At 36.2% G+C, this 15433-nt stretch overlaps 1 protein-coding gene across 1 annotated transcript; it reads left to right on the forward strand.

Annotated features, from left to right (window-relative positions):
• The first annotated feature begins 5486 nt into the window (after nucleotides 1–5486).
• LOC144980085 (uncharacterized) lies at nucleotides 5487–14920 on the forward strand. The gene is made up of 4 exons (XM_078927578.1): nucleotides 5487–5689; nucleotides 9010–9100; nucleotides 11147–11591; nucleotides 12496–14920. Exons 3-4 carry the CDS (start codon nucleotides 11174–11176, stop codon nucleotides 13209–13211), a joined length of 1134 nt encoding a protein of 377 aa, XP_078783704.1. The 5' UTR covers nucleotides 5487–5689; nucleotides 9010–9100; nucleotides 11147–11173; the 3' UTR covers nucleotides 13212–14920.
• Nucleotides 14921–15433: the final 513 nt, after the last annotated feature.

The raw sequence follows: 15433 nt of genomic DNA on the forward strand, positions 1-15433 counted from the left end.
TATTGCCTACAACTCAAACTACAAAATTGGGAGACCTATATTGTGCGTAAATTATTCCGGTCCCTAACGGAAATCACTAGCAACTTGTTATTGTTTACGTTTGGGGCACCTAACTTTACTGCTCTAGAGACAGACATGGCTGACACCTGTTGGCATTGAGCTTCGGCTCAGTGGATAGTCTTATGTTTCCATTTATTCACTGTGTGGAATCTTTAATTTTTACCTGATGTGGACTAATCTTAATATTGGAACTTTTAACTTAAGATCTATTAAAAGTAACATTCGAAAGGAACAACTGTGTCAAGATTTAGAAAGTTATAAAATCGATGTGTTGTGTTTACAAGAGACGAAGATCCAAGATGGCGTCGACCAAACAATAAATGGTCACAGACTGCTGTGCTTTGCTTCCAGTTCACCTCACTATGGATGTGGATTTCTCATAAATAAAAACTGCAGGGATTTGACTAGTGACGAATGGAATGTTTCGGACAGAATATGTGTTCTTGAGCTTAAGTGTAAGATCAATTCAAGGAACCAGAATAACGATAATAAAGACGATCACGGTAAGAAGACGTTCACTATCTCAATCGTAAATGTTTACGCACCAACAAGTCAACGCGCAAAACAATACCCAGAGGAAACTGATAAATTTTACAAAGACCTAGACGATACACTGAACAAAATAGGAAACAAATCAATATTAATAATTGCTGGAGATTTTAATGCCAAAGTAGGAAAACGTCTCGACAGTGACACACTATGTTTAGGATCATACTCAAAAGGAAAACGTAACGATAACGGAGAAAAATTAGTCCAGTTCTGTGAACAGAGAAAACTTTTTATACAAACAGTGCTTTCAACCACCCATCAAGACACCAGACAACATGGGTAGGACAAAGGAAAGACCAAACCCAAGACAAAATGATAACAATACACAACCAAATAGACTATATCATATGTCGACACCGCCATAAACACTACTCAACCAACTCGCGATCATACGGTGGTACACTGCTAACATCCGATCACAAACTTGTAAAAACGAATTTCAACATAAATGTGTACAGACAACGAAGACAGAAAGGTAAAACGGCAGTCAAAATAAACACGGCAAAAATAGTAAATGAGCGAGAATGTCGCATTCATTACCAATATGAACTTAACTCAAGTCTATTTAAAATAAAGCAAAACAGCAATCCAAACAATGAATGGAAAGAGACGCAAGCGGCAATGAAATATGCGGGGGAAGAAAGTGCAGGCTCCATTAATACAACTAAGAACAAACCAAATCGAACGCCTAACATCGCTATTAACGATCTATCGCGGCAACAAAAAGAACTTAGGATCAGGATACAAAACACGAAAGACGAAAGACTCGGAAGAAATAATAAACCTGAAAACGGAACGAAACAAAATACTGCATTCAATTCGATCACTTACAATAAAACACAGAAACGAGGAATTAGACAAAAAAGTGGAAGACATAGAAAAGTCCAAAAATAACGCATCGTCTATGTTCAAAGCGACGAAATCTCTGAACCGAAAACCATTCGAGAACCCAAAACTACAGGATAAATTTGGCAAACAGACAACAAATCCCAACGATATCCTTGACATTGTAACTGACCACTTCCAGCAGAAATTTCACAAACAAGTCTCACAAATATCGCCCTTCTGAGGAAACCCTAGAGACCTAAACAACCGCATCACAACAACTGAAGTTAGAAATAGCATAAAGTGCCTAAACAATAACAGATCCCCAGGCGAAGATGAAATTCCCGCTGAATTGCTGAAATGCGGTACCCTCTCCCTGGATCTGAGCATTGCAAACATAATGAACAAAACATTCTCAACACACAAAGACTGGGACATAAACAGCGGTGTCCTAATTACAATACAAAAACCAGGAAAAACGAAAGGACCCGTAAACAACCTGCGACCAATAACATTACTGAATACCATAAGAAAAACACTGTCAACTATTGTCCTCAACAGAATTAGACCGAAAATAGAAAAATATCTATCACATAGCCAAAGCGGGTTTCGCCAAGACCGAAGCACATCGGACGTTGTATGGACACATAAATGGTTGGCAGCAAAGGCACTCAAAGAAAACATATCCATAACAATAACCGGAATCGATATGTCCGCAGCCTTTGATACGATCGACAGAGGAAAACTTTTGGAGATATTAACAGAAATAGTAGACGAAGACGAGCTCCGAATAATCCGATTTCTCATCAGCAACACAAAGATACAACCAAGGATATACGGGGCCACAAAACAGACGCAGTTCGAAAGTAACATCGGGACCCCCCAAGGAGATAGTCTGAGCCCGATTCTGTTCACAATATACTTAGAACACGCTCTGAAAGAAGTTCGAAAAGTCATTCCAAAACCAACGACTCATATTGAGAATGCAATCCCTAGAGAAATCGCCTATGCAGATGATGTCGATTTTATTGGATCAACACCAGCAAATATAGACATCATACAAAATACCCTCATGAAATATAACCTCCAAGTCAATGCCAATAAAACCGAATTTACAACAATATCGAGGAACAAAGAGGAATGGAAAAGAACAAAGAAAGTCGGCTCACTAATTGGAGACACCGAGGATGTACAAAGAAGAAAACAGCTATCAAACGCCGCACTCAGTAAACTCACCAATGTATGGATTAGAGGTGACAAAATAAAGAGAAAAACCAAACTGAAACTGTACCATGCTCTTGTAAAACCGGTACTTCTGTATAACTGCGGCACTTGGGCGTTGACAAAATCCGAAGAAGAACATCTGGATGCCTTCCATCGCACACAGCTAAGAAGGGTACTGGACATCAAATACCCCAAAAAGATCTCAAATGAATCACTCTATAAGATCACAAAAGAAAGACCAATCTCCCTTGACATTTTACAACAACGATGGCAACTTTTCGGTCACATACTACGCAGGGACAAAAACATACCAGCAAACCAAGCCATGTAGGGATACTTCCAAAAACACGGGAACCTTTTCAGAGGAAGACCGATTACAACACTCCCTGTGATCCTATACAAAAACCTCACAACACTTGGACAAAGCATTAGTCTCATAACGGCAGGGGACCTTGAAAATCTGAGAACCCTAGCAGAGGACCGGCAATATTGGAGACACCTCACACAGGAAATACTGGAAACAGCCAAGGCGACCCGATCTTTCGGTCGAGACGCGAAAGGCATCTAAGTCAAGTAAGTCAGAGACAGACCAGTGGTCTCCGTTGGCATGAACGCGCAATCTTTAAACTTCGGAGTGTATGAAACAGTACAAGAAAAAGTAGAAAGATAAATACAAGAAAATAACACCCTCCTAAACATTAATTCGGTATTTCTTATTTCACACACACCTTTTCATATTTTGCTTTACTTTTATAGCCTTTATATATTTCTTTGAAGCCTGATGGCTCGGTATGGCCACTAGATAATCCATGTAATGTGACAAATGATAAAAATGATCTAAAGAGTACACGTTTGAAAGCCTAACGTAGAATTCTAGATAATTCTTCAGAGAGTTTGGGGGGAGGGGGGGGGGATACATTTCTTCATTCTTCTTCTTCTTCTTCTTCTTCTTCTTCTTCTTCTTCTTCTTCTTCTTCTTCTTCTTCTTCTTCTTCTTCTTCTTCTTCTTCTTCTTCTTCTTTCTTCTTCTTCTTCTTCTCCCTTCTCTCTTCTCTCACATCACACATCATCATCACCATCATCATCATCATCATCATCATCATCATCATCATCATCACCATCATCATCATCATCATCATCATCATCATCATCATCTTCTAAACAGATTGAGAGTAACTGTCAATATTGCATATATAAAAAAAGGAAAAATTATGGTACCTTCATGTTAAGGAGACAATATTTATCTCAGACAGTACAAAAAGAACGTCGGGTATCCTTTTGCACAATATCACTCTAATTATATCTCTTACCGCCATAGACAATCCAACAAACTAACTTCTGGTGTTAACATGAATCACCCTTGTCGTCCCAAGTGAGCAGATAACGAAAGTGCTGAAGAGAGGCTCGAAGCCGGAATTTTCCGGGTCATAGTGCAAAAGGACAACATGGCTGACACCTGTTGACATTGAGCTTCGGCTCAGTGGATAGTCTTATGTTTCCATTTATTCACTGTGTGGAATCAGAGAGGACCGGCAATATTGGAGACACCTCACACAGGAAATACTGGAAACAGCCAAGGCGACCCGATCTTTCGGTCGAGACGCGAAAGGCATCTAAGTCAAGTAAGTCATAGTGCACTTCCTTAACTACTCAACCATCTCGCTTCAAGAACAAAGTGGCTCGCATAGAATATTTGAACAATATAAAAAAGCGACGTTTCAACCCCAGGCCTTTTTAGGAGACAGAAATATAACAACTAACAAGTTATGAGAAATTAATCACGTTAAAATAATGAAACTAGCAGGGAGAGAAATATTTCTTGTGGAGAGATAATATAGAGACAGGAAGAATTGAATATAAACATAACAACTAAGCAAAACTATTGTATCATTTCCATTAATAAAAAGTGTTTCCCTGAGAGATAGTGGGATTGCCACTTTAACTCACTCAATCCTGTCACCGAGTATATCCGTTGTTTATCCGGGTTACTTTTACCCCATGCCTATTTATGACAGTTTTCTTAGACAAATTATAGGCGTAGTATCAAAGCTAATGTTTTTACGTTTTACATGTTAATGGTAGTTGCATAAAAATATCTATGTGCATGCTCATTTTTAATACATACTTTTCCAATTTGAAAATTAGCAACAATCTCTAGGATTGTGTGAGTTATGAATTAACCATATTATGGTTGTTGTTTTTGATAAGATAAGATAATGCTTTAGTCACCCCTTAAAAGGAATTGTTTTCCCGACGCGCATGTAAAAGTATCTAAATTATACATAATTTTCCACATACACATTTTGGTTAACATGCTCATTTTAAATAAATTTGGAAGAAGAATAAACTATTCATATCTAAATGAAACATACATAATTTGTTGAATGACGTAGATTGCACTCATTTTGTTCAAATCATTTGCAATCATTTTACTACATTGCAGTCTAATGAATATTGATTTATATACAAGATGTTCTACAGATGCCTTTTTGTCTGCACAACCGTAAAATAATAAAATCATTAAAATCTATATCTGATATAGTTTGTGATTAAAAAAAAAGTTTCGATAATGCTACCAGACGTTCTTCTCTTATCATGGCGGCGCCTTTTTAAAATTATGTATTATTACGCCATCACAAACTTTGTCAGATAATTTAACTAACTCTTACCATTAACATTGCGAGACAATTGGCACTTTAGACCGTGAAATACAAACAGTAATGTGTTTTGTATTGCCACGTGTAATCAATATAAAAAACCCCCATTATTCTACCTATAACCATCATCAAATTTCAACTATAATAGCAGGAGTTTCTTAACCAACAATCAATAGAGATAATATATAAAACAATCCGTCAAGTCTAAACTCATAAATTCCATAATAAATAAAACATTGTATTGCGCATTGAGCTTTAGGGAATGAGATTTCAAAACAGATTTAAGAGTAGCGCCCCTTTGTTGAAATCGCGTCTTGACAACCGACAGAGGCTATCGCCATTATTAGTAATACCAATCATTAGCGGGAAGTTCAGTAAGTTTTGGAAAGGTTGTCTCATCGTATTGTATTATTTATCAACATCTTTTATTTTTAATTTGTAGTCTACATCATATTTTGTTAACATTTTATAATGGAGAAAACTAAAGAAAAGATCTACGTTGATTATGATATGCATTTTTGTACATGGAGCGCTTGGCTTGTAGTTGGGTTGTTTACAAATAAATTCTCCCCCGGTGACGTCCAATCAAGGGACGCCACTCTTCCACTAATCGCATTCCCTATATATAAATATTCATATCTTATTTTAATCAATTGAAAAGCGTGGGGGCAGCGTGACTCAGAGGCGCGGTCTTTACTTCGTACACGAAAGGTACCGAGTTCGAATACTCGAACCACTGCATTGTGTGGTCTTGAAAAAGTCGCCTGGGCTATTCCAGTCTTCCCTTAATAAAGGAAATTTTATAGCGCAATGCTATCTATATTATATTACAGTCTTCACCAAGAGGGGTATACCTGTTTCTGCTTGAAGATCGAAGAAATTGATTACAGTAATAAAGTGGAAAAGCTTCAATTTAATTTACAGAGACAGATTATGTGGACGTTTCGGGTTTCCCAGTTTTCAGCAAAACATAGCGATTGAGACACAAAAGACCAACGAGAGATAAGCAAATGGCGTTGTTAAGGCCAGTAAAGAGCTGATGCCCAGTTGCTGCGGGTTTTATTATTATTATTATTATTATTATCATCATCATCATCATCATCATCATCATCATCATCATCATCATCATCATCATATATATTATTATTATTATTATTATTATTATTATTATTATTATTATTATTATTATTATTATTATTAGCATTAATATTATTATCATGATCATCCTCATCATCATCATCATCATCATCATCATCATCATCATCATCATCATCATTGCCATCTTCACCACCACCACCACTGGTAATAGGCTTCAACAGTCGTTACGTCACTTCCGTCGTATTGACGTATAGTAACTTAGTAACTGGTTCTAAACTATCGGAATAATGGCGGATGCCCTTATAAAATACTTCTCCGACGAGCATAAAAGTGTATCCAGAGGAGAAAAACATTATAAATCTGATCATGTTTTGACTTTTGTACATTCTGATCACATGACATGTGAAAAAGTTCTAGCCAGCATAAAGAATATCTAAATAGCACCGATTTTATTAGTTTAGAACCAAACTGGGCGGACGTGACATCAAACTATTGAATCCTATTATTATTATCATCATCAACATCATCATCATCATCATCATCATCATCATCATCATCATCATCATCATCATCATCATCATCATCATCATCATCATCATCATCATCATCATGTTCACCTCCACCACCACTATCACCATTATTATCATCATCATCATCATCATCATCATCATCATCATCATCATCATCATCATTATTTTTATATTCCAACATTGACGCAGATTGCTGCAAGTTAACAATTAGAGGATATTTGGGGTTTATTACTTATGGATCAAGTTGCATTCCCATTTTTGAAATAGAGGACAAAATTTAACAAACTCGTTTCTCTTTTCATCCAATATCACTGGATATAGTTTGTAACTTTGTGTGCATTTTTACAAGTTTTATAACTGATGGTAAATAACGGGCTCAAATACCATTATTGCAGTAGAGAAAAACTTTATGTTTCATCGAAGTTCGTTTTGTTTTTGTTTGTTTTATTTATTTTTGTTGGGGGGAAGGGTGGGTGGGGGGGGGGGGGGGGGGGGGTTCCATTATGAGAATGAAACTAAAATTACTTGGGTTTGTCATTAAACATTTCAATTCCACACCTTTTACACAATAAGATACAATAATAAGCATACCATGGTTTGACCTCTGAAGAAAAAAAAAGCAAATCTTGTCTGCAAATAGTTAAAGAATGTTCGGTGTGTGTGTGTCAGATTTTAATTTCACTTCAAAATTAATTGCCGCATTCGACACTATTGATCAAAATCTACTTCTGACTAGACTACGTGATCAATTTTATATAAGTGCCACAGGTTTGGATTGGTTAAACAGGCATTTGTTTGAAAGACCTCAGTCAGTAATTACATAAAACTATTATCTCCGTCAATGTTAACTTGTGGAGTGCCTCAGGAATCTATTCTCGGTCCCCTCCTATTTACAATGTATACAGCTCCCCTTTTTGAGAGGTTATCAACCTTTCCCATTTATTTTCATTTTTATGCTAATGACTCAGCTATTTACAAAACTCAATAATGATTCAGAACTATAATCAATATCAATAACATAAAGGATTGGAGGAAACTAAACAAACTTAAATTTAATGATGACAAAACAGAAACGATGATTTTCGATAATAGTTATCAACTTTCAAAATAATCTACCATTAAGATCCTAGTGGGTGATAATATTATTAAAGCTAGTTCCAGTGAGATAAATTTTAGGGTGTATTTAGATCAAGGGTTATACATGGAAGATCATGTAAAAATTGTCAAAGTTGTAACTATCACATAAGAAACATAGAAAGAATCAGACATAATATTGATGAGGATATTACAAAGTTGTTTGTTAATTCTTTCATTGGTAACAGATAAGAATATTTTGATGCCCTTCTCATAGTTATAGGCTGTCAAAGCAAATGATTGATCAACTCCAAATAATTCAAAATAAAGCGGCTTGACTTATAAAATTAACTTTAAAAAAAGATATCATATAGCACCAATTCTCCAGGAATGGCATTGGTTTCCAGTGAAGTTCATACTATAAATTAAATTATTGTGTTATGTTTTTAGATGTCTGGATGGATTGGCACCTGAATCTTTGAAGGAACTAATTGAAAAATATGAACCAACTCGAAACTTAAGATTATCTCAGTCCCAACTCCTAAAGGTTACCACCTCAAAATTCACTTGTGGTAAAAAGCCTTCTCTTCTACTCCTCCAAGCTCACGGAACGCACTCAGTTCTCCGACAAAGTCCTGTAAAAATGTATCTTCTTTCAGGAAATGTCTGAAGTCTGAGTTGTTCCGTAAGGCTTGTTTTTTTATGACATAGATGGAGCTCAGATTTTGTTTCTGTATGTATGCTTATTGTATTGTGTCATGAATTTGTTTGTTTGTTGTTGATTTAGTTTTTTGTTTTGTTTGCTTGTTTTTGTTTTGTTTTGTTTGTAATTTTGCTTGTAATTTTGTTTATTTGTTTGTTTGTTCCAAATTCTATTATGTAAAGCGCCGCAGAGCACGACAACTATTGATGTTTAGGCGTTATATAAATTCATTATCCTTTATTTATTAGTGAAAAAAGTAAATTGCATCATCAATGCTTCTATTTGGCAGGTACACAAACTGATGTAGGTCATATTGAGGTGGAAATTTATGATTGACTTCATTCAACAAAATACTTTCAAAGCATTTCATGGCAATGGGGGTGAGTGCAACAGGTCTAAGATCATTCATACATGTTGTTTTTTCGTTTTCGTAGCAGGAAAACTTTGGAACATTTTCATGAAGAGGGACTTTCAACTTTCTCAATCGACATATTATAGATACATGCAAGAATATGACATAATTCGTCAGTACATCCTTTCAACAGCTTTCATTTCATGCCATCAGTTTCACACGCCTTTCTTTCAATGACTCTAGCAAACAACTTTCCCACTTTACCATCACTAATGATTCTTACTTCGTCATCTAACTGCCACATTTGTTTTAACTCTGCATTCTGTTTTGAGACCCTATAACTAAAGTCTTCTAAGTCAAATCTTGTATGACTTACTTGACTTAAGGCCTTTCGCTTCCTAATCATTCGATCGGGACGCCTCTGCTGCCTCTCTAATCATCTGTGTCAATTCATTCCACAGTTCGCTGTATTTGGCTGTGGATGTTAATTTCATAAGGTCTTCCTTTGATTTTAATTCTTTGTTATGTTTAAGGCGTTTTAGGTCTCATTCAAGACAGTGTGAATTGACGTGGGTGGTCTGTCTTTATATTTCTTGGGTCCAGATGGTGTGAAAAAAAGTATTCATGGCTTTATTAGCTGGTATATTTTCATCTGAGTATATGCCCAGGATTTGAATGGATAAGGATCTTTCATTGCATTTTTTTCATACAGTGTTTTATTGCTTATTTTTGTGGGGTATCGTATTTTCAGGACTCCTTTCAGTTGTTTTCTATGGAATCTTGTCTAATCTTTGCTCTTCGGTTACAGCCAGAGCCCATGTTCCGCAGATATATATAAGCATGAATTTTACAAGGATTATGTTTAATTTGATTTTAGTGTTTATTTTTACTTTATCTTTTCTAATCCATGTATGTAATATCTTGTAAAAAATTTAGGCCAGAAAACTCACCCTTCACATATCGATTTAATCGATAGATATTTAAAGTTGAGATTTCTGGCCAAACGTTTTAATATTTGTTTTTTTTTTCGGAGATCGGCAGAAGTGATGTTAACGTGGTCAGTCCTCTGGATTGGAAGATCCTCGGTTCGAGTCACGCTCTGAGCGGCTCATGTTTGAGTCCTTGGATAAGGGTTTTATTCATATACTATCAGCGAACTCAGGGGTAAAATGAGTACATGGCCGTTAAGGGCGTTGATTCAGTCTGCTGTAGGCTAGGACCCCTAGTAAAGCACATTGTAAAGCGCTTTAAACACGTTTAATTGATATTGCTCTACATGAAAGCTCAATTCTAAGTTAAAGATATCAAAACTATGTCCTTGAGTATGATTGTTTACTCACATTATCCCATTAGATTGGGATGGGAATGATAACTAAATATAGACTGTGACGGATTTTAGTTGCCCAAAAGGCAATACTGTGGTTCCAATAATTTGGTCTTCTTGGCGATGGACGAAGCATTCTGTAAGGCATTTGTGACAAATTTATCTCAGAGTGGTTTTATGTCTGTTTGTGCCAGATGCCTTAAAATTCCAAATTTTGATTTAGAGGTCTTCATTGAGAAGATTGGGTTTTTATTTCTAATACTTTATGAAAAGTAAATTTTATAATTCTGACTATTTTGCCAATAAATTCATTTTTCCTTCTTCTTCAAAGTTTAGGTGGTTCAGATTTAGTGTAGGGGTCGCGTTATAAGAAAAGATATTCTTATAAATAAGCATCATATCTGTAATTTATGCATAATTATAATACATACTTTCCTATTATAATACGGGTCATATAAAAGGTGATATCTGAATGATTAATGCTGTGGTGCACAAATAATTCACCGTGTTACATTCCATTCAATTTTACCATTTTGTATTCTTAGGATCTATAATTCAATTTTTAACCGATATCAGTAACACTTTGACCTCTCATAGACTTGAACTTTTGGCTGTCGGGTCATTATAATTCCCCATATCGGCCAAAATCGTATGTTGTTCATATCATTTACCATTAAAAATCACATTAATTATGAATAAATCAATACACGTTCGACATTTAAACACCTTTTTTCCGATTTTGTATTTCAGGTGGTATGAAATATACTCTTAACAAAAATGAGCAAAGTGTTTCAAATAGCTTTGAACTTTGACGCCAACTCACCAGACAAACATAGTATAGTTAACGTCTCTAATATCACTTCCGGTGGCGGTCTAGGTATGATTACATTAGTAGATCCAAAGTCGAAAAAACAGATTTCAGCAGATCTTATCAGTGATGAAACCCTCAACACCTTCGTGTTATTCAACACCGTAATCTTCAATGGCGCCATCGGTGCTATTGGATGCGCCTTCAACGTCATCAACATCGTCATATTCTTCCGCTTGGGGTTCAAGGACACCATAAACATCAGCCTGTTTAGTCTAGGTATTGCGGATTTCTGTTGTCTTCTCCCGCTAATCAGTCGTAATCCGTATTTCTACAGCTGGAGTAAAATACCAGTGGATTATCAGGAGTTTCAATTCTTCACAGCAGGTAATGAATTATTTGGTCCCATGCATAAACCAGATAAAACTATTTAAATAAGATTGAAAAAAATCGAACAGCCATTTTGCAGTGAAAAGGTTTAGAATGACAATTGTTTAGAAAAAAAATCAACAAGTTTATTTACACTAAGTGAAGAAAATACGATTTATTCATAGTAGAACTCGTTTAAAAAAAAGAAAGAAAATAAAGCATATCCGGCATATGCCGGTAGCCACAGAGTTCTATCTCAATTTTTTTTTGTCACTACTGCACACTAGATTCATATCTATTCTCAATCTTGTCTATAATTATGCACTACTCTTAGATCACAAAATTTATCAGAGCAATAAATAATGAGACTAGGATAACAGTCTTGTTTATAAGGTTTCTTGTGGTATCATTCGATGAATGAACAAGAGACACCATTAGGTATAATACACATTTCTATAATAACAATAACAGTATGCACACATCCATACAACTGCAAACCTATTTCCCTTTTTTATTTGTTTTCTAGACTCAATATCATAATGGCGTTTCAATCTGCAATGACTCCTGTCATTAAAGCTACGAATAAACAAAACATATGAACGGAACATTTGGTTAACTCGCCCAATCGTGCCCATTATCATCGTGCTGAATGTCGTTAAATGGAGTGGGTTAACATTGGCTTTGAAAAAGCCATGGGTTATCATTGGCTTTGAAAAAGCCTTTTTGGTTGGTGTCAGGTATCTATAGAAAGTCATATGTACCATGTAATTGTTCAAAAACAACGCAAAGTCACTCTATCTTATGTCATTCAGCATACCGGGTTAACCAACCGTTACTTTTAGGTACGAAAATCTTTTTTTCAGCATAGTCAAAGAAAACAAGTTACATTTCAACTCATGCGTTGCTTTTTTCTACCTTTTAGGCACGCCTAACTTCTGTTTTGCAAGAATCTCCAGCCTCATTACAGCGTTCGTCACGTTTGAACGATGTCTGTGCATTGCTATGCCGCTCAAAGTGCGCAGAATCATCACACCAAAACGCACAGCCATGATTATGGCCTTTATTTTTGTTCTCATCATCAGTAGCGTCGCAATAATGTACATAGACATGACACTTGGACCAAAATATTTCCCGGAGCGCAACAAGACGTTGATAGGGTTAATCTACTTTGAATATGGCGTCCTTTTTGAAAAGATTACAGTGACGTTCAACATTTTTATACAAATATTCTCAGTCGTCGTGGTTATAGTCTGCACCATTATCTTGGTCGTAGAGTTGAAACGAAAATCAGCTTGGAGGACCAAAACCACAGGATGTAGAGACTCGACTTCAAATGTCCGTGACCTGAAAGTTGTCAAGATGGTTTTGTTTATATCAATTATTTTCATCATTTGTTTCTTTCCGAGCGCAATCAATTTGATGGTTATGGCCACCGTCACCGAATACAATATCAGGGGACAGTTCAGTAACTTGTTTGTGTTGACATGGGCTTTGTTCAACACTATGGAATCGACTAATTCTAGTGTAAATATTTTTGTTTACATGAGAATGAGTTCGAAATACGCTGAACAGTTTCATGGCATGTTCGGCTTCAACGAAATATGTGGTTGTCGGAAAAAAGTGTCGGTTTCCAAATAAAGTCCGGGTCAGTTGGTAAATTCGACCGCCTGTTATTTTTATATCAAGGGTAAAATGAAACTGCACAAATTTGCAAATGTTGAGATTAGGCATTGAACAAATTGACCTTTATCTTGATTAAAATCGCATTAAGTCATTGATAAAAATCGTTCACCAAACTAGCGGCGTTCAAAAATATCTTAGTAATACGTTATCCAAATAAGCTTTGACATATAAATATTTACATCGTAGCATGTCCTAACATTATCTAATAGAAAATAAAATTCCCCTCTTATAGTTGTCATCCATTCGAATGAGAGGAGAGCCAAAAATATATAAGACAATGTAGATTTACGTTATATTTGACCAGTCTCCTTAATACGGTATTAAGCCTGGTTGATTTATACTGAAAAGAAACTCGATATCAAAAATATAAAACTGCTTGAGCATATTGAGAAAGGTAAAGATCGTTTCCTATGTTACTTACTTAGCTACTTATTGGCGTGTAGGATTGTACCTTGTCTCTGTCACAGATCCTCAGGACTCGTTCTACCTTCTAGTTTTGTCCTCCACTATTATTCGATATGATAAAGTTGGCATGCCTCAGTTTCTTTTGCGTTCTGGTGTCCAGAGAAGAGCATTATTTGGAATTGAGTCATCCTTCATACTATGAATATGCCCTGCCTACCTTCATTTCAGCTATTTATCAAGGTTTTAAGGTCTTCGGTGGTGTTCTGCTTGAGGGGGTGGTCGACGAAACTCTTGCGAGGCCAGACTATACGTTATATTTTTCTAAAATTATTCGCGTGGACTCTGTAAGTTTGTCGGAATCTGATTTGGTCATTCGACAACACTCTGACCCAATTATCTAGAGTGTCGGAAGAACGTTGCTTTTGAATAAGTTAACATGGTTTTGAATAGAATATTGTGAATTATTCCATGTGTTTTGTACATAAATTTTATGACGTTTCAGCCTTTATTGGTTCTATTTCTGATGTATTCTTCTGCACTCCTGTCACCCTGAACAATGCTTCTGATGTAAGTGAATAGCTGAGTTGCAATTAGATAAGTCCAACCGGCCGTCATACATAAACGATATTTTATTGCATATATCTTTGCAGTTGTAAAGCGCTTTGGGCACGTTTAGTGGATATTGCCCTATATGAATGCTCACGTTTTGTTGTTACACCAGAGCAGGGTCACCTGAAAAAATGATTGGTTATAAGTTGTGATTGTATTACAACAATCATGTCCTCCTGTGACAGAAATGTTTTTTCTAAATGACAAGTAAATTTCTCATAGCTATCAGAATTTCCCAAGTTGTCTTGGGGGAAAGGGAAAAGGGGGGGGGGGGGGGGAGGGGGGGGAGGGGTGTTCCATAACCATATCATTGTACGTGGTAAAAGGGACTGAATGTGTGCGTTTACTCGTGAGTGGGGTAGCCGATAGCAGCGATCCTTTTCTTGGGTTTTGTTGATGGTCTTTTGTTGTTGTTTATTATTATTTTTTTTTTGCTTTTAAGGGTTTTAAGGCGCTTGCAACACATTTAGGTCATATCAGCGCAGTAATAAGGAAGATAATCGGATAGTAATAACATACTTGATGTACGATCAAAAGAATTTGAGGAAAAAGTAAGACAAAGGGGAATGGTTCAAATGTAGTTTGTTAGTTTGTTTGATTTTTTATTTATGTTTTTTTTAAATTCCGTTTTTAATGGTTTTACGGCGCTTGCAACACATTAAGGCCACATCAGCGCCAGTAAAGAGGAAGAAAATGGGATACTAAAAAGTTCCAGAGTTACAAATAAAGCACTAAAAAGGTGAAACAAAGGGGAATTGGTTCAAATAGGGAACAGGTGTAGATTCCAATAGTACACTATCAAAGTACTTAGTTTGAGATCACCTAAAAGTCTCATCCGGACACAAGCACAGGTATCCACTAAGGGGAACACGCTCAAATGTTTTCATAATACAGTGCATAACATAGAGATGATTTAAAAACAACAAAAAATTATCTCCCAAAACTATCTATACATTTCACTGTTTCCCTCCGAGCTAGGGTATCCGGCCAGGCCCCCCCGAAAAAACTAAGTAATCTCATTCCAAGACAAAGACAGAAAGCATGTTAGAAAACAGATTTAAGGAGATAGAAGACACAGCAAGTGAATCCCTGCCCACTATGCGAGTCCATGAACCCCACCCAGAGGAAACATGTAGATACCAAGAGCACACTATCGGTGTACT

The sequence above is a fragment of the Berghia stephanieae genome, chromosome 9 (genome assembly GCF_034508935.2).
Source record: "Berghia stephanieae isolate SIO BIC M18660-M18661 chromosome 9, UCSD_Bste_1.3, whole genome shotgun sequence".
NCBI classification, from domain to species: Eukaryota; Metazoa; Mollusca; class Gastropoda; order Nudibranchia; family Aeolidiidae; genus Berghia; species Berghia stephanieae.

Coding starts and splice junctions, on each gene's coding strand:
- LOC144980085 (XM_078927578.1), top strand. CDS start 11,174: ATGAGCAAAGTGTTTCAAATAGCTTTGAACTTTGACGCCAACTCACCA. Junction 11,592..12,495: donor GTTTCAATTCTTCACAGCAG/GTAATGAATTAT, acceptor TCTACCTTTTAG/GCACGCCTAACTTCTGTTTT.